This window comes from Rhea pennata, chromosome 11 (assembly GCF_028389875.1).
Source record: "Rhea pennata isolate bPtePen1 chromosome 11, bPtePen1.pri, whole genome shotgun sequence".
Classification (NCBI taxonomy): Eukaryota; Metazoa; Chordata; class Aves; order Rheiformes; family Rheidae; genus Rhea; species Rhea pennata.
Window position 1 is genome coordinate 15,194,776 of NC_084673.1, and position 26,769 is coordinate 15,221,544.

General features: G+C 51.8%; 1 protein-coding gene across 1 annotated transcript in view; it reads right to left on the reverse strand.

The window, feature by feature from the left end:
• Positions 1–1,238: 1,238 nt before the first annotated feature.
• CD99L2 (CD99 molecule like 2) overlaps positions 1,239–26,769 on the reverse strand; it is a 29,784-nt gene continuing 4,253 nt past the window's right edge. Inside the window, 11 exon segments of the mRNA XM_062585015.1 lie at positions 1,239–5,039; positions 5,042–5,080; positions 5,513–5,578; positions 7,386–7,505; positions 7,601–7,642; positions 8,530–8,592; positions 8,828–8,917; positions 9,401–9,481; positions 9,587–9,676; positions 12,309–12,347; positions 14,494–14,559. Of these exon segments, the coding sequence (XP_062440999.1) occupies positions 5,017–5,039; positions 5,042–5,080; positions 5,513–5,578; positions 7,386–7,505; positions 7,601–7,642; positions 8,530–8,592; positions 8,828–8,917; positions 9,401–9,481; positions 9,587–9,676; positions 12,309–12,347; positions 14,494–14,559 (719 nt within the window). The 3' untranslated portion in view covers positions 1,239–5,016.

Below are 26,769 nucleotides of genomic sequence, written 5' to 3' on the forward strand. Positions count from 1 at the left end.
TCGAAGTGATTGAGGAAAGAGCAGAATCCTGTCTCCTGTCTGATGTAGCTTGAATAGAACTATTAATTTTCAGTTGAATAGATAAATGTCCTTTTGCTTTAATTTTTGCTTTTGACTCTAATGAGGGTAAAGGGAATATGCTGAGACAGCAAGCAGCTAAATTTTACCTGCAGAGTTTTCTTACCGTAAGTGATACGTGGGAAGGGGAACAACTCGAATCTAGAATCCCAGAACGGTCTGAAGCCTTGGTAAGTAACGAAGCCATTTTTGGTTGTAAAATAAGTTGATTGAATCGTCAGCATCAGATACATTGCAATTTAGTTGTGTTTCAAAGCTGAATTACACTTTTTCCTCCTTGCAGATACAAGTTGGGTTTTTTGTTTAATAGAAATGGAAGAAGGCTTTTAAAGCTGATAAAAAGTCTTATCTGCCTGCTTTTGTTCCTTCCCCTCCCTCCTATATAATCACTTAGGCAGCCTTCCTCTCAAGGGGTTAAAGCTTTAAAAGGAAGTGTTTAATTTTTTTCAAGAAAAGCTATGCTAATTCATTTACTGTATTTAATAATTCCAAGAATGGCCGGTTCTCTGGGTGCTGGAAATAAGGGATCAAAATACCCCCTTCATGTGGATTGAGCCCCACAGCAGAGGATAAAAATGGGCAATGTGGTGTATTCCCCAGGCAAGGCAAACTTTCTTCTTACATTAAAATGCAAAGAAAAGAATGTCCATTTGCTGACAGATTACATCTGAAGTGAGTGGATATCCTATCAGAGCTCTCCTGACTGCCAGATCTTGGGCAACTGGGAAGAATTTTATTTCTACAAGAAATACGAGTCAGACTAGGTAGGTTGAAATATAAAACACTTTGAGGGTGAGACTGGGCTCTGTAGGAGCTAAAGCCAAAAACTTCATTTGCATTGCATGGGAAATTCATCCACTGGACATGAAAATACAAAGAAAACCTGCAGAAAACCTATGGCAGTGAAGTGGACCAAAAAAATAGCCATTTTGAATGTAGATGAGGATGTAGTGTAATACATGCTTAGTGACTTGAGTGTATTTGTGTACTTCATTTTTACCATTAAATGAAGGTTTTCACAATGACACTTTCATCTCAAAAGGCTGCAGCTTGTTTCTTTAATATGAAGATTTTAGTGTATTTTAGAGGGATGTATCCCTTTGTAGTTTACTTCCAAAACGCAGTACCTCTGCCCACCAAAAACAAACCAACCTCAAATGTCTTACTAGTCAAGTCTGTTTTATTTGTTGTTTTTCAATGATAGTCAAATTCTGAGTTTTACCCCCATGATCCTTGCATGCACATTAGCAAAACGAATCTGTCTTTTTACAGCATATTAAACTTTTGTTTGGTATAGATCACTTCTGCATTAGTAAACAATATGCCTTGCTTTTAAATGAAGATTTCACTGTAAGACATGATTCTTTAATTTTGCAGTACTGTTGTTTCTGAACTTCATTTGTTCTTGACCTTCACTTATTCCTGTAGTTTCATGTGTTGTAGAAGCCAATTTTAAGGGCCAAGCCTCTCTACTCATTTCTCAGAATTTGAAATGGTCTCATGGGCTAACTCCACTTTTTTGACAATAAATGAGTAGTTAGGACTGACAATACAGTGCTTGTAAGAGCTTCTTAATGAGGTTGCATGAAAATGGCTTTAGTGCCCCCAAAACATCTGAAATTAATGTCACAATATTCTGAAATAAAGAATATAATGCCACAGTGTTCTAAAATGAAGAAACTACTACAGCATGGCCAGAGGAAAATTTAAGTAATTCACCTAATAAACAACAGCAAAAGGGCTAGTTAAGTGCTTACCAATTCTCTGTTTTCTGTATAATAGAGAAACCTGTTTTGGAATTTTTTTTTTCATTAAAAATGGTGTTAATCTGAAGATGTGAGGTGTGTTATTAGTAAGAGCCACAGAACAGGTAGTACATGAACACTCAGGATAGCTGGATCTGTACTTCTGGACTAATGAAAAAAGTCCCGTTTTTCTAGTGTTTTATTACCTTTTTAATACAGGATGAGAAAGTTCACACCATGTATACAGAATATAAGTGTGAGATTTTTTTAAAAAATTCCGTATCTGGATTTAAAGATAAATACTAATTAAATAAAGGCAGTTAGACAGGTGAATGCTGTATCAGTTGTTTCAGAACTTGTGTCATTACTAGGAAAGTACAAATGAACCCTCTCAGTTGCAATAATGCCTGAAATGTAGATGGTGTGAAGTATAAACTCCCCATTTTTCAGAGACCGAGCAGATAGTTCAGACTGAGAAGGAAGCAAACTGCAACAAAAAAGCAATTGAGCCTTAACTGACATTTAGCACATGAAGTCTTAAGGTTTTGCCCTGTTGTTTTGAAGAGAAGATGGGGTTTAATTTCTTCACTGCTGTATGTGTCAATATTTTTCTGTTAGAAATCTGGGAGAAAAAAAATCTTGAATTCTGTTACTGTAAACTTTGAAAAAGTGCTCCCTTTCACTGGGACACTTACATTTTTACTTACGTTATACCTAGAAATTACATTAAGGCATAAGTATTCACCAAAGTCATAGAAAAGGCCTTGGGGAAAGGAGTGCAGTCTATTTCTGAGTTCTAAAAACTGGTATTTTTCTAAATGAAACTGTTTTTTTCCCCCTCTTTTTTGAAAAGCCAGCAGTATTGTGAATTACGTGCATGCTTCTCATATGTTCTAGTTTAACACCCTCCCAGAGGAGGGGTAAGTGCTGTAGACTCGAGCAATCCTGAACACTCCATTGCACTGTCCGCTAGACAAGCAGGGAGTGCGCTGCGCACTAACAGAGATGCAACAAAATTGATGATCTACACTTGCAAAAAACATTCTGTCATCAGCAAAAGAGAAATGGAATTAGGTTCATTTGATCTCCCCAGGGAATATGACTTCTAGTGTTTATCAATGCCAGGTAACATTTTACCTACAGGTACTTTTCAGGAGTGCTTTCATGCCATAGCTATCAAGTATGTTTGGCTAAGAAAGAAAAGAACAGGCTGGAGTGTTTGGAGATGTAGTTACCAGACCCACGTGTGCAGCTTCATCGGCATCTGAGCTCTTGTACATGATGATCAGAATTCTACAACCCACATCTCTTCCTTCATAAAAATTCTACTCTAGGGGTACGCAAACATATATTCTGTATTCAATATCTTTTTCTTCTGCATCCAGTCTCAGAGAAACAAGTAGTTAAATGTTTTGTTTTCTAATCCAAATCCATTCATAAAACAAAACAGCAGTAATAGCAGTATTGGCCCAAGTGTTCCAAACACATGAGAGGCACCATATATCTTTAGAGCTTGTCTCTGTTTTAAAAAGCTATAGTTGTTCTGTTAGAGCTAGCATAAGGCTTTGAAAATTCAAATGTGAAAACTTAAAGAATTGTGCAAAATACTTGTAATATTATTAGGCAATTTCCTTTTAAATTGAGCTGTTAGATAGAAATGCTCCTAGGCTTTTTCACCTACTGGCAAGGCCTTGTGTAAGTCAAGTCTACATGAAAGCTGTGAATTTGAACATCAAACAGAACACTTTTTTTAATCCACATTCACACAAAGTATGTTTTGCAAAATGTTACAAAAATGCAGACATTTCAGGTTTATATATAAACATGGAGTGCCTCTTACACTAAATGAATTTCCCCTTAATTTTTCACTGTTTGGGGAAAATGTATTGGTAAGTAGCTGTGTCCACATTTTAATACTAATAAAAAAGACAGGGATTCTTGCAGCAAAGGTCGGGTCGTGCTGTGCTGGAACCATACCGTTGAACAGGAGTGTAGGAACGCCGGCCCAGGACTGGCAGGCTCTCCCAGCCACAGCACAGCGTCCTGCTGGCAACGCTCAGGGGTGCATGCTTCCCAGGCCGCTGGAGGAACCCGCAGAGGACAGAGATGGACCTCCGCCCCCCTTAGGAAATTCTGCCTATTCTAAAGGTTAGTTGGTGTCCTGGAGGACAATCCTTTATATCCCTTTTCTGCCTAAGGTGACTGAACATTCACAATAGTGTGAATGCTTGGAGGAGGAGGAAGAGGCGGGGGGCGGGGAGAGACTATATCTTGCTGAGCTTGATTTCTCTCGTGGCAGTGTGTTACAGGTCTCAACTGATGTGCTCTTCATTTTCTTTTGGGCTAAATCTGTAATTTGCTTTGGTATGAATGAGATCTGAACCTGTCCTTGGAAGCATATAAACAAACAGTTTTCATTTCAGTGACAATCTAAGTATCTCATTGATGACACAGACAAAGTGCATCACTTGGTAACTTTGACTCCATTCTGACCTTTAGGATAGCCATGCATTCAAGTGGTATTTAGCAAAAATGAGCACTGCATACACTGCTATTACCTGTATTTGTGATTTGGGAGGGTAATCAGGTCTTTTTATTTGGTTAGAAGCACAGTGCTCTGTGGTTGTGAGCATCCTTGACTAAAGAGCAGGGTGTCACCTGCTCAGCCTGAGGCCCTACCTGCTACCCATAGGCACTTTATTTTTAAGTGTAGTTACTCTAAGGATCGCCATCTACCCTCAGTGAATGTGCGGTTTTCATCACTGCCACTGGAAGTTACGTGCCCATAGCAGATGGCCAAAGTTGGCTGGAAGTGATTTACAAAGGGTTTAGCATGATTTGCTTTGGATTGCTATTTACAGGCACTTCACTGTCCTCTCACCTGTAAGTTGTTCTGCTCCTTAGAAAAGACCTTGTCCCTTAACTGATGGTTGACACTACTGAAGCACCTTTGGTTGTTTTGCATACAATTTGAAATCAAACCTACAGTATTACTTCAATGTAAACACAGAAGTCTTTACAAAAAATACATACTACTGTTCTAACCCTAAAGCCTATAGCAGTAAGAAGCCAGTTCAAGCCTAAGTACACATTAAATAGCTTTGGATTCAAATTAAATAAAAAGCTAAATTACAAGCAGGTAAGATCTCCATGTTTGCTGCTGGCTGATTCTCTTCTAGCCCCAGGTTGTGCTTCAGAGCTTCATGCTGTCTTGTTTGGTGGTTCTGCTGACTGTGTTTCCAGTACTGAATATTTAACTAGGGGAGGAAGAAAAGAATCATGAATACAATAGCATACAATGGAGCTAAACTGCAAGCAGTGGGTGCCTAATGCTGGGAGGTTGTATGTGACTTTAGAAAAGCCTTTACTTCAGCCTTGATTATCTGTCACTGAAAGAAGGATCATGCTTTTCCTGTCTAACACACTTCTGATGGCTGAAAACATGACAGCTAAATACTATCTGCCACTGTTTGCAGAATTGGACCCTTAATACAGAGATTTTTGTGTACGGTAAGGGTGAAAAAAACATTGTAGTTGAAGTTTCACAAAAAGCTGCAGCCAAACCTAAGTGGTGTCTCCATCAAAGAGACACTGCAGCTCAGTAAAGTGTGAGTGAATTTAAGGAAGTCCTTCAGTAAAGCTGCTTTTGTGGCCAGAGGCATAAAGGTTATGGGATGCAAAGCGCTCACCTTGAGGTTCTTCGCTCACAACTGCTTCCATGTTTTCTCCTTTCACATATTCCGCATTAAGTCCCTCTGGGAAGTAACAATAAAGAGTGAGATGGAAGGATAGAAAGTAAAAATGGTTTGCTTTGATGCCAGAAAAATTCTAGTAATAGCCTTATCTTCTGTAAAAGCTAAGATGCCTTTTTTGCAAACTCCTCTGGATTAGCAACAGTATAGAAACATCAGTAAGCCATATACAACGCTGAGAAAGCACTGCTGGATTTTGAAGTGACCACAGAGGCTTGCTTACAAGGCACAGCTTCTAACAGCATCCTTTTTCTTTCTAATTCTCTCGCTTCGTCTTTATCATGCAAGGCAGCGAGGCTAATTACTGCACTGAGAAGGCTCGGCTAGCTGGAGCTGCGTGGAATAGGTGTGCCGTCTGGATGGGACTGCTGTGCGTAGGGGCCGCTTCGAAGCGTAGATATATGGTATATTTCTCATTAAAAGCTAAACCATGCATAGCTGTAAAAAGCGGTTAAGAGCAGGGCTGTGTTGATGAAGCAGAATCCCAGTGTGGTGTCAAAGCCTGAGTAAGTCTGTTATTTAAATGCAAAGAAGTTTCCAATGTTTGCAACAAGTGCAGCCAAGGCCAAGGGGGCAGGGCTCAGCTCGTCCTTTGGGGCACGCATGCTGGGCGGGAGGCGGAGGCAGCCAGGGCCCACGGGGCACTGCGTAGACCGGGGATGGCCAAACCCACGGTGGCCACCAGCTACCAAACCCGCTGGTGCTCGCGCAGGCTCTGGCCTGTGCTTGGGGGTCTCAGTAATCAGCACCAAGCAGAGCGGGAAGGGGGGTGCAATCCTGCAGCACCCTTCCTCGCACTGCTATGCAGGATTTTGGAACTTTTTTTTTTTCCCAAGGCGTTGGCAGGGCTGCTGCAGCTGGCAGAGCAGTGCTGGGGAAGTGCCGCACCGGCGCCTTCAGCCTGGGCAGCAGGCATCACCATGAGACGCAAGGCGCCTTTACCTCGACCCTCCGCAGCTTTGGAGGATAAGGGACCAGTCTTACCGCCGGCGGCATCATCGCCGCCACAGCAAGGACCCGGCGGTCCCCGGGCGGCCGAGCCGGCCCGGCCCGCGAGCTGCCGGGGAGCCCCCAGCTTGGGGGCAGCTTCGGCCTGTCACCGTGGGGGGTAGGAGGTGGCTTTGTCGGCGGCTTTCGGAGCTAGGGATCGCTCCAGGCGGAAGAGGAGCCGACAGGGGAACCGAGCGCGCAAACTCGCCGCTGTGGAGGGACGGCCGTGGAAAACCAGCCCGGCCTGCTCCTCCGTGCTTCCAGCGAGCGGTCGGCGTACGGCATCGCTGCCTCTCCCAGGACGCGCGTTTTGCTGGGAGAACACCAAGTGCGGTGTCTGCTTCTCAATAAAAAGCTGCTTTTGCAGCGGCTGACGGCTCTTAGATTTCTGTCATGCATTGCAATGCATCTAAGGCCTGACATTAGCCCAGCATGCCATGTCTGATGGCTTAAATTAATCCTCCTTTATAATTAACTTTAATTTCCTGCCGCCTTTCTGGGGCTTTGTGCCTCTCAGCTTTCCCCTCATCAAAGCCCTTACTATTTTTTTTTTAAATTATTTATTCTTGCCAAAATATCATTTAAGTGGGGGGATATATACAAGGGTGTTTCACTCTATCACATTCATTTGACTTTTCCTGCTGATCTAATTTACCAAAATGCTCTTGTTTGTTTCAGGCACAACTGGGAAAATAACAGCATTTCCGCAGAAGTTTCCAGCCCCCGAACACCCTTCCCCAGAGCCCCGCGGAGGGCCGACGGCCGCCGCGGGCCCCCCGGGGTGCTTCCCCCCCCTGCGCTGGGCGCCAGGGCCACTTACGCTGGATGCTGAAGCAGAACTTCTTCTGCTGGTAGGAGATGTAGCTGGAGACGGCGCCGACGAGCGCCATGGTGAGGGCGCTGGCGATGCCGGCGATGGTGCCCGTCTCCACCGCGCTGCCTGCAAGGGAAGCGCAGGGAGGCGCTCGGGGCCGTGCACCGGCACGACGCCGATGCCGCCACCGCCGCCGCGCTGGCCCGGCCCGCGCCGCCTACCTGCGTCCTGGCCGCCGTCGGTGCCCCCGCCGCCGCCAGCCCCTGCAAGGCAACGCGCGTCAGTCGGCTTTTAGAGTCGCATTCCCTGGAGAAACCGAGTCGGGAAGGAAAAACAGTTCCCGCGGAAAGCCATAGCTCTTAACAAGTCACTTAAAGCCTGAATTTACGGAAGGAGGTCAGCGCTGCGTGAACGCCTCCCGCGCGGCGCTCCTCGGCGCCGTGACTCGTTAGGTGCTGACCGCGCTCGCGGCGCTGCTGCTGCTGCCGTTCAGCGTTGTGGGTCCTCGCAAGCGCGTGGCCGGACAGGACTGCTGCCGTTCTCCCTCCCCGTCTCTAACCGCTGCTGGTCGGATCACGAGGAGCAACCCAAGGCTTCTGACGCACCGCCGCGCGTGGGGACGGTGTCACCCTCTGGGGCGGTAGGTGTCAACCAGGGCGAGATGTGGGGCACGCCGCCCTGGCAGGAGCCCAAAACCAAAACCTCGACCTGCTGACGCAAGCTGTGGCCGCGGGGGCCAGAAACGCTCCGTCCGCCCGGCCCTGCCGGAAGCCGGCCGCTGCTGGAGGAACCCTCTCCGGGCCGCGCGGTGCCGCCGGCCAGGCGCGTGCTCTGCTGCGGCGCCCTCTCTTTGAGAAGCAGCCGCTAAAGCGAACAAGCGTCCTGCGGTTAAGCGAACGCAGGAGCGTTTCCTGTTTTATTTCCTAGCTGATTAAGGTTTTTCGAAACGCGTGGCCTCAGTGTCCGCGCTGCGCGCCGGGGGCTTGCGGCGGCGGGGCAGACCCGCTCCCGGCTCGGCCGCGCGTTGGGGGCCGGGTGCCCTCGCGCGGGGGCAGCGATGCCCCGGGGGTGGGGGTGGAGGTTGGGGACCGCCGCGCGCGGTCCCAGGGCTCTGCCAACGGCCCCGGCGGCACACGAAGCGCACACCTACCCTTCTTCTTGTCGGGGCTGTAGCCTCCATCCACCACCCCAGCCAGGTCGTCGTCAGAAAACGCTGTTTGGTTTTGGTTTTTTAAAAAAAAGAGAGAACGAAGTGAGGGTGGCAGAGAGCTCCGGGAAGCCTCGTGCCGGTGCTGCTGCAGCCCGCCCGCTGGCTGGCGGGAGGCACGGGGCCGCCGGCGCCCGTCCCCCCGCCGCTGGCCCCTGCTCCGTAGCGCCCCTCGGCAGGCCGGCGCCGGCGGGCTCGGCTCTCGAGCAGGGCAGACGGGGCGAGGGGCGCCGCCACCTACCTTCGCCCGGCCTGAGGTTTGGCATCTCCCCGCCTTTCCCGTCGTTCCTGTCGATGGCGTCGGCCAAGTCGAAGTCCGCAGGGTCCTTCGCTGTAAAATAACGCGCTCGTCAGCCGTCCCGGCCGCGGGTCAGCGACCTTCCCGACCCAGGCGAGCTTCCTTCATCAAGGAAACCCTCGGCTTTGCCGGGGAAAAGCGTCAGCGAAAGGGCTGAGGGCGCCGGTACAAACATTCCCCGGCGTCGCCACCCAGCACGGCGGGAGAGGGTCCAAGCTCGTCCCCTCTCGCCACCTCCTCCCGCAGAAACCGTCTCCCGCCGCGGGTCGAGCGGCAGGCGGTCGCCCGGGCCGAGCGGGAGAGGTAGGGCGGGAGCAAGGGGGCAGCCCGGGCGCCCGCGCGGGGGGCTGCCCCGCGGCCGCGCTGCGCCCTGGACGCCCAGCAGGAAAGCAGCAGCTGGATCGAACGAAGCCCCCCGAAGGTCCCCGCTCTCCCTAGCCCCTGGGTGAGGGCTCCGGTACGGGGTTGCTCTGCGCGGGAGCGGAGAGAGCAGCTCGCCGAGGCCGCGGTGCTCACCGGGGCCGCGTCCGGGGGGGGCCTGCGTGGTTTTCGGCCGCTTGGTCGTGGTGGTGCGGACGACGTCCCACAGGCTGTTGTCTGACGTGGGGGTAAAGAGAGCAGAGTGAGTCGAAGGGGCGCTGGGGGTGCAGGGGGAGCCGAGCGGGGCCGGCCTGCCCCCGCCGCGCCGCGCCGCGCGCCCACCTGGCCTCCGCGGCGAGGGCTGGCGCGTCGGCTTGGCCGCCTTGGTCGTCGTCTCCAGCGGGTCGTCGAAGTAATCGGCCAAATCCCAGCCTGCGGCAGCGGAGGAGACAGCCGTGAGGCCAGTGCAGCGTCACCGGCGCCGCCGGACGGGCTCCCCGCCCCGGCCCCGCTCGGCGCCCGTGGGAGCCGGCACGGGCGAGCCCGGGCCGAGGAGAGCCGGCGGCAGGGCCGGGTGGCCCGGCACGGCCCGAGCCGGCCGCGGGAGCGGAGAGCGGCACCGCTGCAGCCGGAGCCCCCCGGCGCCGCCGGGGACACGCGCCGGGGAAGGCAAAACCACCTCGGGTGCGGTCTCGGCCCTGGCATGGTTGAGCCTCCCGGGGAGGGTTTATCGAACAGACGGCCCCTCGTGCGGGACGCGGCCCGGGCGGCGCGGCCCCCGCGGGCGCTTCTGCGCGAAACCGGCTGCGGCGCTGCCAGGCTCTCCTTGCCCCGGCCCAAAATACGGGAATGCATTCGCGGGTCTGGGCCGGTGGGAGGCAATTTCCGCTCCCGCTATGAGCAGCTAGTTGTGGACTTAAGTAACACTGACTTTATCGTGTCTTCTCTTTCGGAAAAATCCACCGGAACGGCAGCTTGTGCGCAGCAGGAGCTGGGCGCTCTCAGGCCAAGTCCCGTGCGAGGCCCACGGGAAGGCAGCGGAGCGAGTTAGCTAGATAGGCCCTTTCGAGGGTCTCCCTCCAGCGACAGACAGGGAATTTTCTTCCTCTCGTTTTCTGTGCGAGCAGATCTGTCAGCTCCCCGGCGTGGACGTGCTGCACCCCCCCCCTTGCATGGCAGCTGGAGGATGCGCTGGACTCTGCCAGTGCCTTAATCCTGCAGTTCGCTGGCCCGGCGACGACGTGGCTCTGGTCTGTGGGCCTTGCACCTCCTGCTCTAATGCTTGGGCTGGAGAAACACATGATGTTGCTGATGAAGAGTTAGACAGGGGTAGAAACAAGGTAGCTTTACTGGCTACCTGATCGCTCAGTTCAGCTGGCCTGACTCCAGCTTAGTCCCCAGGAGAAAGGGCTGCAGAAACACCCTGCGCGGTTTGAAGCATGGTCCAGCCAGGCCTCTGCTGGGAACAAGAGAAAGATGCCGTAGAGTTGGCTCTGCACTTGGCTCTGCTGGTTCTTGCTGTCCCTGGGAATCCCGCTGGTTACACGGCGCCCCAGCACCTGCAAGTACCTGGTGCTCTGCACCTCCTCGGTCTGACAGTGACCTCTGGATCATGCTCTAGGAGCAGACACCACCACGGCAGGAGCTCTAGCTCTGTCTTTCCTTGTCCCTAGCAAAGACTACCCTGGCCAAGGGATTAGGCAGTCAGATGTCTCTCCTCCTGTTACATTCACGTACTAGCAAGCTAGTTCACTTCTGAGCTCCCTCCTGTTGTGGTTGTTTTTTGCAGGGTTGAGCAACCCACAGCTCTTGTGACTGCTCTATATTTAAGTATGTATGTCTGGCCAGAATTGAGCTAGAGGAGTTGCCAGCAATGAAACTTTCATGTCAGCATGAGTTTTAGCATGCTTCCTCAAAGTGTCTGGGCAGGTGCTGTGGATCTAGCTAGCTGGGACAGATAGTTGGGGAAACATCTTTCTCTAGACAGTAAAATTTCACCAAATTGGAGCACTCAGTTAAGGTCAGGGACATCTTGGAGAAAAAGAAAGAACAAAAATATCCTCTGAGTTCTTTCCTGGAAAGAAAGGTAGTAGGTGCCACACTGTGAGGTGTAAAAACCTTTGCAGAGCTGAGCTGGGATTTGTGGCTCTTCCATTAAGATACTGCAAAGTGTGCAAAATTCAGCCTTGACCATAAATGCTCTAACACCACATGCCTTCAGAATGGACAGAAATATCAATATTGCATTTACTTAAGCAATGTAAGGAGGAGGGAGGGAGTGTGCAAAGCACTTCACAAATACACATTGGTTCCCGCTTTCTTATACTGAAGAGAATGGGGAAACAAAAGCTCAGGCTCAAGAAGGTAAAAGTAGCTGGTCTGAATTTGCTCATGGCAAAACCAAAAGCATCTCAGCTTCCAGCCTGCTATGCATTCCCTCCCCTTCCACCATCTACCCACTTGTTCACCTGAACACCGAGTGCAGGTGGTCAGCAAGCTCCCAGGCCTTGCTCTGGAACATCTTGTCCTTGCCCCTGCAGTACTGGCGCTCTACAAATACAGGCATGTTTCCCTGCAATGATGTGCCGATTTTGCTGGAAAGAGCAAGAGGAGGTGTGTTTGGAGAGGTGGTGTGGCCAGACGAAGCTAATGCAGCTCACCCAGCTGAAGTAGTCCGGCTGCGGAGGAGTGGCTGCTTGCGGACTGGCTTCCAGCTCAATACAAAGGCAAGGGAAAGGTGGTTTATGCCTCGTTTCTGCAGCATGTTTGGGGCGTTTCCATGGGCAAGCAAAGGCTTCCACCCCAAAGCCTGAGCTCCTGCAAGCACCCAGACACATGGCAGTTCACTCCGGGGCACCGCTGCAAGCCCGCGACAAGGAGCCCAGCGAGCCCGGGCGGCTCCCGGTGCGGCGCTGTGGGGCCAAGCTCCAGCCCTCGCTGTTGCTGCTCGAGCAGCAGCTCCCCACCCCGCGCACGCAGCAGCAGGGCAGCTCACGCCGCTCAGACCCGCACGGGAAGCAAACCCGGCGTTTCGCTAAAGTGTAGGCAGATACGCACATCTCACCTGTCCCACCTGCCGGCTTCCGGGGCACCTTGGGAGTCGCTGCCGTAAAACAGAGGGGGGAAACCATTAGTTGGGGGCAGCACCTGGGAATCTGTTGCTTCTGTTTGAAAATAAGTGGTAAAGAGTCTTGGCCAACACGTCCATAACACAATACAGAGGATCCCCCCAGAAAAAGCCACTGCCCTTCAGCAGGAGCCACATGGCGTGCAAGCCTGGTCTGGTGCCACGACTTCTCCTTGTTCGGCAAACTCCTTGGAGCCTAAAGCTGTAAAACCCGCAGAGACATGACCCGAAGCACACCCCAGCCTCAGTGCAAGGGGCTGGTGTCCCTGTGCGTGCCAAGACCACGTCGCTGGGGGCAGAGTTGTATTTGGGGATAAATGCTGCCTCTGTGGGGGCTGGCGTGAAGTCGAGCAGAAAGCAGAGGCCTCTGAGAAACCACTTCACATTAAGACTCCTGAAGACAGCTGCATGCAGCACAGGACAGCTGCTGTGCAGAAGGGCGTATAAAATAACACAGCATTTCATCATCCCCTGCTTAGTCCCTTATTTAAGTGACCAATAATTTCCCGTGCTGCAGGACATACCAGAGGTTCCCCTTAGGAGAGAAATTTTGGAGACACCCGAATGCTCAGACCCCAGCTCCTGTGGCTGTTACTGTGCTAAAGCAAGCTACGATCTGTTATTAGTTTTTTTTTTTCCTGTAAACCACTATCTATTAATAGTGGATGGCATTACTAAGTATATGAATAAATAATGAGCAAGAGTTGTGGCCGCTCTATTCTCATTAATTTCCATCGGTGTCTCCGAACACTGGAGTGCTTCATTTCCAGTGTATGGGTAGGATTTGATGTGACTGATCTCCAGATCCTTCCTTTGCTTTTATTCTGGTACAGCCACAGCAAGCCTGGCGATGGGTATGCCGTTCAAGCGAGGCCGTGAGGAGCCTGGAGAAGCACTGGCTTCTCTGGGTTCGGAAGTGGTGGTTACGCATTTCCAACCAATCTCCCAATATTACGTAGCACAAATGCCTGCCGGGCCAAATCCTCCGCTGGGGTAACACTGCAGCGCCCCGGCAACGGCAGGGTGCTTTAGCACATCACCTGTAGCGTTAGCCTGGTGTTTCCAAGCACTGAGAAATGCACCTAACGTATCACTGGTAAAATCAACACGACGCGCAGTCCCCTCCACTGCACTGTCTCCATGGCCACAACCAGAAATTTAAGCTGGTTAAATGACTAGATGCAGATGAGTTTTGAACTTGGTTTATGAAAGGAGACATCGGCATTCGGAGGGAGCTGCTGCAAGTGCACCGAAGGGTATCTGCAGTAAAAAAACTGTCAGACTAACTCATTTCTGGTGTAAATGAGAACTGCTGCACGGAATTTAATACAACCAAGGTGGTGTAAAGCCAACAGGACCCCTGCCCTTGGCACTGCGTTAGACAGGCCCTGGGGCCGAGCTCTGCCGGGTCCCTCACTGACACAGCCTGACCTTGGCTTACCGAGAACTGTGTCTTTCAGAGTCAAACATTCAATGTCAGAGTGCTAGAAACAGGGTATCCCCACTGGAAACGAGTTTCCTTTAATGGGCAGGCTGCGTTTGAAAATAAGCAAATGAAAGCAACAGCCGAGCGCGCGGTTTGATTTTCCCCGGTTGCAACAGGACTGATGGCTCAGCGCCTCTCCGGAGGGGATTTGGGAGCGCGAGAGAAACTTAACGTGCAAAAGGCAGGTGCTTTCCCTGCCCAGACTTCCTTCCGCGCGCAGCGGACCACCGGCGCTGGGAACGGGCGAGTCACAGTGCCTGTGAAGGCTGCTGGACGGGGCGGCGAGAAAAGCGGAACGTGCTGCCTTCCAGGTGAAACTGGGGCTATTTGTTACTAGTTGTTACTGATGTGTGCAAGCGGCCGGGAGCCCCCTAAGATGTGTTCAGTGCTGTCGTGATGTCAGAACAAAACTACCCCTCTGCAACCTGCTGACTAAAATCACGAAACAGAGGAGCACAATGATGTTAGCAAGTAACTTCTACAGGAACATTGCTAATTCCAGCTGTTGCCACGCATGGAAACCGAGTCCATCCCAGTAGAGACGGCTCCATGTGCATATGATCCCAAAGAATAATTACAACTCTTAATTACTATTGGCTTTTCTGCTCTTTAAAAGAATAAATAAATTTGACTTACGTTGTTTGGTGGTGGGATCATACAGAGCATCCTCTAGGCTAAAGGAACCTAGGTCATCCCCATGACCTGGAGAAAAAGAATCAACATTGGTTTTACTTGCTCCACACAAAGTAAATTGCCCTTAAATACAGCATGGCTACACTTGTTTGCTCAATTTGCTTTAGTTTTTAGAGGGTTTTTTGCTTTTTCCTAAGCCTGACCCATCATCAGCGCTGACGAAGACATCAGCTTTCTCCGAACGCTATGACTGTTAAATTGCAGAGCAGTCATCTCTGGATTTTCCATTTGTCTGCTTTAATGGATGTGGTATAAAAACACATGCTACACTTCTTAAATTTGTCAAGCAGAGCTACCAATTCATCTCTCTAGCTGCCACTCATCTGTGGCTGTGCTCACGATTATATGTTTGCTAAACACCATGAAAATATTGGAACAGCACAGACAAACTCAGAGAAAAACAACGAAGCCCCACGCACCTCTTCTTTGAAAGTGCATTCCGACATCAACGATTTCCTATTAAAATTCTGAAGCTGGCTGCCAAACACACAACTTAATATTTCAGATACCGCCTGAATCGCTATCTTGTAATGTGAACTAGGAACATGCCCAGAGCCAAGGAATACACCTGACAAACAGACAGCAAATTCATCATTAACGATGCCTTTCAACAACTCCAATCACCTTAAAATATCCCGGGGATGACTCTAAACTATATGGTGTTCGAACGCGATAGGACCATCTAATCCTTCCTTTCCCTGACTATTTTTTGCATCATGTTAATTACTGTTGACTTACCCTAGTTCTGAATGTATTTGTCTTGATAAATTCATGCTTTTACATCTCAGAGCATGCTGAGTAATTAATATCCTTTGGGTTTGCTAAGTACTGCAGCACTGCAAGAGAACATTAAAATGGCTTTCCTCTTATTCCTACTGCTAAATGGATTTAGCTCTTGCCACCTGAGCTCCAGCTTGCTTCATGAATAAATTTAAAGCTTTACTGACAAGGACAATGGCAATGAAAAGGCACCCGTCCACCAGAAAGCAGGTATCAGCACTTCCCTGGGAAACTTCTGCGGAGGGTGGTTACTCAGTACTACAACAGCTCCGGCTTCAGGCGCTCGCACGTCGCACCGTGTTTCATTTGCCGCCTAGTAAAATGTAAGCTCAGCAAACGTGCGAGCGAGCGAAGCGCCGGGTCTGCGGTGCGGAGGGCAGCAGGCGCTCCCCCCCGGCTCGCGCGGCGCCCCGTTGCAGGTGGAGCCAGCCACCGCGCGTGGCGCTGGATGATCTCCAGAGGTCCCCTCCAACCTGTGATCCTACGGAGCGCGCAGCTGCCCGGCAGGAGGAATACGGGGGTAATACCGACAGTCACTGCCGTATGCCGAGAGCCGCCCCGTCCCCCCCTTCCCCCCACTTCTGTTCTCAGTGGTTAAGTAAATGCTCAGGGCACTGGTCTGCGGCACGCCAAGGCTGGGCAATCAGCAGGCCGGCGCTGCGCTCCACGCTCTGCAGGGGGGACACCAAGGCCCCCTGGAGCGCGCCTGCCGTCAGAGGGAGACGGGGCTTTTCCGCACGCGCCACGCTTGCCTGGCCGGGGAGGCCGGGAGCGCCCGGCCGGGCGAGGAAAATGGGCTCAGATGCCTCCCGGCTTCGCCTTTTTCCAGGGGACGTGGGCAGGAGCTGTGATCGACCCACCGAACAAGGCTCGCGCCTCCCCGCGTTCGGCGACAGCGCTTCCATGAGGATGAGGAAAAGTGTTGATACGCTTAATTCCCTACAGAAACCTTACCTACAAATTACGGTATGTGGCAGAACCCATTTCACAGGGCTTTCTTACCGCTACCCAAGGCAAACCGAGAGAGATCAATTTCCAGGGCAATTTAAACCAGGGAATTCCCAAGGTGTTGGCAAGGATTAATAATAGATTGCTAGTTAATTGAAGTTGACAACATCTTTATTTCATGCAAGGAGTGTTATAGAGATATTACACCTTTTATGGATCAACAACCGAGTACTCCCATCAAAGGCATACAACTTGCATGCTCCCTCTGACGGAGAACTGCACACTCCTCTCCTTACTCTTTGATTACGTTATTAAGCAGTAACAAACTTCGGTGTTTCACAGGCAAATGCTCAAAATCCAAACAACACACTCAGTGTGCAGGTTTACCCTGCAAGCACGCTTGCAGGGGGGGCAGCGCTGGGCAGGGAATTGGTATTCAGCAGCCCCTGATCTACTCCCCGCTGCCTCACGGCAAATCCCTGCTTCCAGGTGCGCCTATCTCGCTAACGGCTGGTAAAGCTCATCCGCTGATAAGAAGCCGTATATAGCACAGGATATCTTTGTATTACGGTTGGTTTATACTCTCTGAGCAAAGGTAAGGCCGTTTCTGCGTGTTATAGATCACAACGCAGCCTGTTAGTAAGTTTTAGAAATGTCTGTCTTTAATGCATGCTAAACACCTAAGTCAGCGCAGGTGTTCACAATTCACTTCCCCTCCAGGATAGACCCAAGCTGCCTACAACCTGCTGTACGACTATAAAACCACTGAAAGGCTCAGGAAAACATTCTTCATTGATTATTCAGTATTGGTGAGTAGTACTAGGCTTTTATTGGGGTTTATTGCTAGATGATGGTTTGGGGTTTCCCTTCTACTGTTGTCCTTCCATCAAGTTCTTGGCAAGATTCTTGTCTTGGGAGGTTTGGACTGAAACCACAGCACTAAGGGCCAGCCGAAAAGTGAAGTAAGTCATCAGTACTGACTGAGCACTACTTGCCCCCATGGACAGGTTCACAGCAGACTGAAAATGTGCCCAGTTATTCTCTAGTTTATCTACCCTCAGCACAGGCCTTGTGAAGGATGAGGACTTGGCCTCATGGTCTTTCTTCTGAAGCCTTTAGGGAAGTGGCTACTGATGTGCAGAGGAGGCTTTAGGGTTTCTGTGCTCCTCTGCTCCACTGAAGGCAAACCCAACAAGGAGCCTCCTTCAGGAGGTGCTGGACAGTGCTGACTTCTCACTTATTTCTTTATTTAAAGACCAAAAAAAGAGTCAAACTCCAATTGTCTTATGTTAGGTGGGGTCTATTGAAAGCCTGCTTTTGTATGTATTCCAGCTCTTACAGATCTGCTCTTCCTCCACCTTAGCCTTCCCTCTGGGTAAGTGACAGACACTAAGGCCTAGGTGCTGGCCTCACTGCACTGTGCTGCTTCTGTACCATTCCAATGAAGCTGGGCACGGAGCGGCTCTGGCCAACGACTCACTTCACTAAACAAGTGAAGAGCTGACTCCGTAGCTTGTGGGTTTGAAGCACATCTGACACTGGGGAGCTGGCAGATGGTGGAGTCCTACCTCCGCCCTTGGCCGAGAGGGCTGACTAGTGACCACGGAGGGCTGGCTAGTGACCCTGGCCGCCAGCCGGGGCTGGTGCTCCGTGCGCAGGTTGCCACGCGGGTCTTGCTCCACGCAATGGTTCTCCGTGCAGGACGAACCAGTGAGCTACGTGGAGCACTCCTGTGCTCTGTGGCCTCTGCGTCAAGGCTGTTTTCCGCATGCTGCATGTTCGGCTGACTCTGGAGCACCCAGGAGACCATAGGACTTATGATGGGGGGAGAGAAAGAGGTGAACCAGATGCATTTTCCCTATTTTTCTTTAAAGTGGCAACGGAAAAACTGAGCCAGGACACCTAGTGGTATGTTGCATTAATCCCCCAAATTCCACCGCTCTGCGAGTTGAGGGGGGAAGCTGTAGCCAAGCCTGTGGCTGCCCTGACGGAGGCTATAAAACAGGAAGATGAGAGTTATGGCCGAGACAGAGCCATAGATTTGAGGCTTCTCTGCAAATTCTCTTGCTTTGCTAGGGACATTTTTAATCAGAGCTAACTACTCTTTGAAGGTAGAACAGTGTTGTGATTTTTTTTTTTGGTGCCTTAATGTATTCTTTCCTCATTTTCTGCAGCAGGCAGCTCAGATGTGCAATTGTACTCATCAGCTTTTTAGTTTTCACAAATATATATATATATATATATATATATATATATATATATATTCTAATTAAGCCCCACTGTTTGACAGAGCTTGAATTATAGTACTGTAATTCACACCTAGTATATTGTTAGGCTGTATGCAATATTAGAAGAGAGGTATTCCATTTTTAGTGCAAACCTACATATCTCTCTGTGCAAATATATAATGTTAGATGCTTTCTTGGGAATTTAGAGCTTGTGAAGGTACTGGATTGACAGCCCAAGAGATTAAGGGAGAATGCAAAGCAGATACTGGGGCAAGCGAGAGTAATTCAAATTGCCTGACTTTATGCACCTAAGTCAGATGCAACACAGCAGTCGGTGGGTGGGAGGGACGGAGGAAAGCGAGTGCCAGGCAGTGATGAAAGCACCAGTATCTATCTCCCCAGTGACCAACCTCTTAAATTAGGCAGTGAGTCGGGCAGTGCAAGTGCCCTTGCCCTCCGGCTGTGGCACCCAGCGGGGTGAGGGGGTTGGAGGGTTTTGAGCTGTGGCTCCGGGCAGAGCGGACTGGCCTTGCGCCACCTGGGTGAAAACCCTGCAGACTGTGCCGCCGTGCAAGAGGGTCAACGTGGTGGAGCTGGCAGGCACCGTGCTAGCGTCACCCTGGTGCCACCTCCGTCGCCAGAGGGGAACTTCCCACCCTCTCGGCAGAGGCCCAGCTCAGAGGATGAGTGGGGCAGAGCACCCTCCCGCGCGGGAGAGCAGCTCCGTGCTTCTCCGAGGCCCGCGCGAGGCGGCTCTCCGCGGCCGGGGTCTCCAGTGCTCGCTGGCTCCCGGCACCGCAGCGCTACGGGGACGGCGGCAGACCCCCGGAGCTGGCGCGCCGCCTCTGGTCCGCGGAGCAGCTCCGAGAGCAGCGCGGTGCTGCGGCCCTCGTTCTCCCCTCTCAGTAAAACATTTTGATTTCCAGAAGTACTAATCAAAATCACTCTTGATTATGGCAAAAACAACCTCTGCTGCAATTCTTTTCTTTTTTTTCTTTTTTTTTTTTTATGCAATTAACAAGGCTATATGGTAATTCCAAGCAATCTTGCTCTCGAGATTAAAGGAAAGCCTGCCAGGAAGCACATGAATAAAGCTTTAAGATGAGAATTTGCATAATGAAGACTTTCTCTTTGTGGAGGGACTAATGGTGGTTATGTTTGAAACCTATTAAGAGAAACGCTTAAAAGTCAGCGCAGGGACAGCTCGTCGCCGTGCCCTGCGTCCGCCGGCGGTGGTGGCCTGCCACGCCGCGGGCGCCCCGGCACGCCGCCTGCCGCGGGCACCGCATAGCAAGCGCTCAGCACCAGGATCCCCGAGCTTTGCCGGGGAGCCGGCGCCCCCTCCTCGGGCTGCTCGAGCCGCTAGAGGGAGACCGGACCACGGCGGACGCCCACCCCGCGCCGGGAAGGCATCGGCACGGGCCAGGCAGCCCTCGGCAAGCAACGTCTCTTCCGCCAGAGCAAAGCTCCCGGGTCCGCTTGGTTTTCAAGCCACAGGATAGTCCTGTACTTTGGCACACTGGGGCAGCCAGACAGCAAGACGTCTGCTGCAATTTGAGGTCAACGCTCACTAGGAATAGCTTTTTGACTGTCCTTAGTCCCTCGCTCCAGAGAAGCACAGTACGTGGTTGAAATGGCACTAGTGCTACAACACTGACATGGGATGGAAACTTCTTGTGTCCGTCTGGTAGCTAAGGAAGGTTTCATGCAGAGAAAAGTACAGCAAGAACTGCCTGGCAGGGACCTGGGCTCCTTTCCATCTGCTGAAGCAATGGTGCTACCTGAACTTGGGTGCTCAGAGCTGGGTCCTCCCAGTGAGCAGGGCCCCAGGACATCTTGCCATCTGACTGTGCCAGGTTCGGACCTCACCCCAGTGCCCAAGCCTCACACCTGGGGGTTGTGATGGGCTACTGGGGGGGCAATGCACCCATTCCCAGCGTGCGGCAGCCTCCTCTGCAGGCCGCAGGAGAAGGAGTCAGTCGGGCTCGGTTCTCGACTCTGACTTCCCTCTGACTGGGCTAGCTGTGCCCTTCCTCCCTCTGAGCCTGACCCACACAAAGAGCCTTTATGCTACAGCAGGTCAGAGCAGCCCGGCAGCTGCTCTGGGTGACGCCCCGCTGCCCCCAGGGGCCTGGGGGCATGTGCAGAGTGCCCCACACCGCTTCAGCACCATTCCTTCTGTCCCACACCTCCCCAAGAGGCTCCTAGCAGCTGTATTGACTCAGATTATTGCCTCTAGGGCAGTAACTTCTATTTGGGGTAATTCTCTCAGCTGCTAGTCACAGCATCACAAGGGGAACTGAGCTTCACCCCTTCATGCAGCCTATCTCCTGTGACCCTAGGCAGGACAGAGCCTCAACTGGACCAACAAGAAGACGGGAACCACCACCTCTCCCAAGAAGCACACCAATACATGGGCAAGGACCTTCACCATCGAGAAACCCGCAGGGCATTTTCCTGCGTAGGACCCCAGAGAGCTACCCTGTCCTCACCACATTGACTGACACAGCTACGAGGACTCTGGCTGCAGCTCCTGTGATGGGATGTCACTGTCACTGGACATGACAGAGCACGCACCATGCACGCAATCGTCAAGCCATGGCAGCACTAGAGGCACTTAGCAACCAGCAAGAGTAGGCGGGCATTGACACGAGGCAAACAAGACCTACAAAACCAAGCTTTATTTGGTGGACTCTAGGCCTTCTCTCAGTAGACATCATTAGCAACCTTAAGGCTAGAAGAAACATCCTCCCAGGGAACAGGCAAAAGCAAGCCCTCTGTGAATTTCCCTACAATGTGATGGATGCTCCAAGGATGCTTGCGGATGAGGCCTTGCAGTCTAGACTGGTGCCCTCTGCCTTGCACCACACTGAAGGGTTGCTGACGGCCCTAAAAAGTTCCTTTTCCTCACCACAGGCAGAAAGAAAAACCTTTAGATTGCCCACAGAGAGTCAAAACAAGTCATGTTGCTACCACAGACCCTTTGATGTCACGCTGCTTTATCAGGGGACCATCAGCTTCATCCGCTCAGCCACCAAGCCAACCCTGATCGTGACCCTGCAGAAGGACCTTGTGTCGCTGGGCTCCAGATGCTCTTGCTTTGCTGCGCTGGAGCACTGGGAGAGCACTGCACGCTGCTGGCAGAGCACTCTCCAAGGAGCAGATAAAAAGCATCATGGGGAGGAGTTTCTCATCCACTGCCACCTAGCACTGTCTTTCTCTCTCGTTCACATAAAGATTTAAAATCCCCAAGGACAGGCACTTGCACCACCTCCCCTCAGCACAGACGTGAGCCAGCAGCCGCATGCAGTGGTGGCCTTGCAGGAAAGCTGGCACAACTTCTTGGGGGGGGGGTCTGCACAGACAGCACGAGGACATTTAAGTGGAGCGTTCGGGAACGGTGCTGGTCTCTTCCTCCCAGATTTTCACGTGCAACATCGACATGTGAAAAGAGCGCCTGCTTGGAACTTGCCTGCCGGAAGATCAATTTTCCCATCAGGTTGCTGCTCCCCTGACCTTGGCTGGTCAAGAAGCGATGACAGCTGAAATTTCCCAGCTGCAGGAGCCTACAGGAGTCAGAGCAATCTCACCAGCCTGCCGGAGCGAGGCAGCCCCGCATCCATCTCCAAAGCCTCGGGTAACGGGGGAGCGGCTGAACGTTTCCTGAAGGCACAGAAAGCCCCCGCGAAGCCAGACAGCTCTAGCTGTGCTAAATTCTTGCTTCAGCTTTCTCCTCCTTCCCGACACTTTTATCTGCTCTCAGACCTCCTAATTAAAAAACACAGACATTACTATATTCCAAATTTTATTCTCACTTTGCTTTTAAAACCAACATGTGCCTGCCAACTCAGGGGACGTATCAGCATGGCAAATGGGCTTTTACCCTCGAGCTTCGGGACCCAAACTCTCAGGTGTGAATTTGCTCCAGGAGGGAAATGGTACATTTCAGCTGGTTTTCCCTCTCTGCCAACATCAGCACGGCGACGCAGCGAGCCCCGGCGCGGGAGGGGGCTGCGAACGCCGGCTGCCCCCGACGCGACGGCGCTCGCCGCGAACAGCGGCAAGGCGGCGCGGGTCGCGGAGGTCTCGGCGGGACCGTGCACTCCCGCAGGCTGGCCGAGCTGCGCAACACCGCCGGGGCTCGCAGTACCACGCGGCTCCCGCCGCTCCGCCTGCCGTCTCACCGCTACCCCGCACCGTGTTACGGGCAGCGGGGTGGCCCTGGAGCCGAACGCGAGCGCGTGGAGCTGTGAGCTGGACCATCGAGGGCTGCCAGCGTGGTCTGGGACCAGCCAAGGGTTTGATCCACGGCGTGACAGCTTTGCCCAGACAGTGGGTGGATCATCACGCTGGACAGGACCACCTCAGCTCCGCAGGACACACCAGCCCCAGACGTCCACAGCTCTTCTCGCCTCGGCCAGCCCGACGGCCCCACTCTCCAGGCAAGCACAAATTGGCATGTGGCTTCCCCACATCAGAAGGACAAAATCTGCAGGCAGAAAGGTCCTCTAGATGGTAGTAGCAACCCTCGACAGCTCAGCACAAAAAGCCAAGGCCTGCCAAGGGCAACAGGTTTCCCAGGAGCCATGAAAAGGTTTGTCTTGAGGTTTCCCGCCGGATGACTTCATCCTACAAGCCTGACTTGTCTCTGCTTCTGCTCCTACTCTCCAGGTGTCATTTCCTTTGATTCAGCACATCTTTTCTCTGGAGCCCATGTGAAACAGAAAATTTCCTTAGGTCTGTTTGCACCCACCTCAAACTGATCTGAAATTAAGTACCCCTGTTCAGACAAAACAAGATGCCAATCAAAATGGCTTTCTTTTGTATCAACATTCAAAGCTTTCAAGATTTCTAAGACTCCCTGACATCTCCACGCTTAAAAGTAGGTGACAATTTTTCTAAGCAACTATTAATACAATAATAATAATAATTTCTAAGCAATTATTAATAAGATAATCGTTCTTTGAGATTTATGTCAAGAAAGAGGTCTTTGCTGCAGCATTTCACCTGTTCTGAAAACTGCTTTCAATTAGTCTCTAGATGAACTGCATTTGGAGCAAAGGGCTGAAAGTTTCTGAGCACAAATATTTAAGGGTCTTTGATTTTTGAAGAGCACCTGAGTCCAAGCCCAGATGTACCTGTGATCAAGACGGGGAAAGCATAGAGATTCCTGCATCCCTGGATCTGACTCTGCCAGACAGCTAAACAGGCTTCGGCTCTCGCTGCCTTCATTAAGTCTCCCTGGTCAGTCTGCCTCCGACCCTGGAGAGGAAACCTCAGAGCCTCTCTGAGACGCTGGGAGATGCCACAGGTAGCCCCCAATAATTCAAAAGCACAAGAGAAGAGAAATAAAGTTGCGTCTTATTTTCACTCTTCTATTTTTTAAAGAACGAACAATCTATTATACCTAAAAGGGGGAGGCAGGTGTAGAAAGCATCACTTTTTATTCCCTGACCCTCAGCATTTTGTAGGGTGACGGAAGGGAAATCAACAGCAGCCTCACCAAACAGGCTAGGCAGTGGTTCAAAGCGACCTTCTCAAGTCGCCGAAGACCCACGACCGTCACCCAAGTCTCCAGGAGGTGGACTCATCCCCCTGCTCCTCTGCATGCTGCCCCCAGGCAAGGTGGATGCTCTCCCAGGGCTCTTCTAGGAGCCCCGGGCTGGAGGCCAAAGCCAGCCTGAGAGTCCTTAGCAGCACGGGGAAAATTCGGTTTGTGACCTTTAGCAAAGGTGAGAAAACATGACAAGTTCTTTTTCCTTACCATGACTTCATGTGCAGGGCTGAAAACTTGGGTGTTTTCACATTTTTCATGTGCCGTCGAAGCAACGCAATTACACAGAATAATTACCAGGTATGTCTAACAGACAGATTAGCCATCTGATTTGTGCTTACACATCAAGTAATGACTATGAAACCACCTAGGGCCGAAGACAGCTGTTTATAAACGAGGTAACAAATTGTGGCAGGAACACATTTTGTTCCTAACCCTGCGCAGAGCGACTGACGGCAAAGCCAGCGATGCAGGAGTCCAAAGCAAACTGAAGTGGGAGATGAAACGCCTACCAGCCGATCCCCAGTGGAACGAGATTTCGCTCATCAGATAAAGATCAAGAGAAGATGCTGTAGTTAAAAGTAGGTAAATAGGGAATAGCATGGTAAAAATGCTGGTTCATCACTTGGGATACGCTGCTCCTGTTAGACCGTGCTACTTAAGATAGGAAGTAGAGTTGCAGTGAAAACTAAGAGCTTGGTGACAGATGAGCATGCGGGATGAAGCCTCTGCCCCGGCCGGAGGCGTCCGTCTGTCCCTCGTCACCGCAGCCCGCAGCGCAGGGCTGCTCCCGCGCGGCCACGCGACCGCCTCGCTCGCTCTCCTCTTCGCCCGATCGCGCCGATGGATGCTGGGCTGGGGGGCAGGTTGCTCCGGATTTGGCGGCTCATTTCAGCATCCCTCCTGCCACGCGGCGCTGGGGCAGCACCGGGACCGGGACCCTCCGCTCCCGGGGAGCCGGCGCGGCCGAGCTGCCCTCCGCGGGGGACTGGGGAGCTGGAGGGGAGCTGGGCAGGACAGTGCTGTTCGCTGCCCCACGAGGGTGGGGGAAGTCTTGGGGACAGCAGGGTCCAGGGCTTGCCTCCGCTCCGCACTGCTTGGCTGCACAGATAAGGCCAGGTAGGAGACTGAACAGGGTGAAGCAAGCTTCACCCAAACGCGGCTGGATCCACGGGCTGGATGACGCCACTTTGTCTCACCAGGCCCCAGCGAGCAGGGGGGTCTCCTGGACCTCCTCCACGTGTGCTGACCCCTCACGGTGGTCTCCAAGCCGCCATGGGCTGCACTGGCTTTTTGTTGCATGAGCTCTTGCAAGGTTCCCCGTAAGAAGGCGGGATTTCTTGCCTTCTGACCGTATTTGTAGGTTTATGTCAAACCTGCAAAGCACCTTGTAGCCCGCAGGATTTGCTAGTCTGGTCTCCCCGGTTTGAACCAACGTAGCAATACCACTGTCGAGGCCAGGCGAGACCAAGGGCTTTCGGGAACCCGCCGCTACCGCACCGGGGCTGCCGGCACAACAGCCTCTTTGCACAGAAGACGTGCACCCAACGGGCGAAAGCAGAATCCCCCGTAAAGCGAGTGGGAAAGCTCTTCTGAAACACTTTTGCCTTAATCTCTATTAAGCCAGTGACAATCTCTCCATCAGGAAAAATTCTGAAAGTTTTTGTTACAGAATTATTATTTTTTTTTCTTTAGCTTATTTCATGACTACAACTAAACGCGGTATTATTTAAGTCACCAGGGACAACTGTTTACTCCCGCCTGAGGACAAATCCCAGCTCGGGCAGGCGCACATCTTGCTGCCTCTCTCTTGCACCACAAAGGGTGCAGTTTGCCTTACCAGCGGCGCGTTATTACACGCCATACTACAGACACAGCGTGAAATAGTCTAAAAACACACAAACAGGAACCGAGTGCAAAGAGCAGTCTGCCACCAAGCCTGACCTTGCTCGTGGAGGGAGGCAGCGCCCGCTCGTACAGAGCCAGCCGCTGACGGACTGGTTGTTCGGTTTCTCCCCGCGCTCGTGCTCTGCGGTGATTTCCCGGTGCAGACGGACGTGCAGCTGGTCGCCGACGGGGCGGCCGGTGCCCGGCACCGCCCGGAGAAGCCCCTCGGTGGCGGGAGCGCGGCGGCGGCCGGCCGTCAGCGCAGCGCCGTAACTCGCGGCGCTGCTGGGCCAAACCGAGCCCTAGGCAGCTCCGGGGAAAGCCGTGCGCAGGCTCTGCTTCCGCTCGGCAGCGCGGCCTCCCCTCCGCCTCCTTCTCAGGCGTTCGCTCGCTCAGCAAACGCGCTCCTGCGCTTGCATCCCGAATCACAGCTAGTAAATCCAGCATCTGGAGCCCCGGCTTTGAAGTTCTCTCTTCAAAAAAAAAAAACTCCTTTCATGTTTTGCTTTTTGATATGCAACGTTCATCTTCTCTGATTTCATTCCGTTCAAGTTCTTTCACCGGTTGTGAATTGTATCAGTCAATCAGGTTACACAAGAATTATTGCAAAGGTTTTCTCTTTGCCATCACTGTTACATAGCTTATTAAACATATGTTTTGTTACTAAAGTGGCTTCAGAAGTAGGGCCTCATAAAACCCAGTTTTTCCTTTAGTCAGCCGTAAAGTTAATGCCATAAACCTTCAGGAGGTATTTTTCTAAAGAGAAACAAATTTGCTTTTAAGATGAGCAGTCCTACAGGCTTCTTCTAGTCTACACTGGAG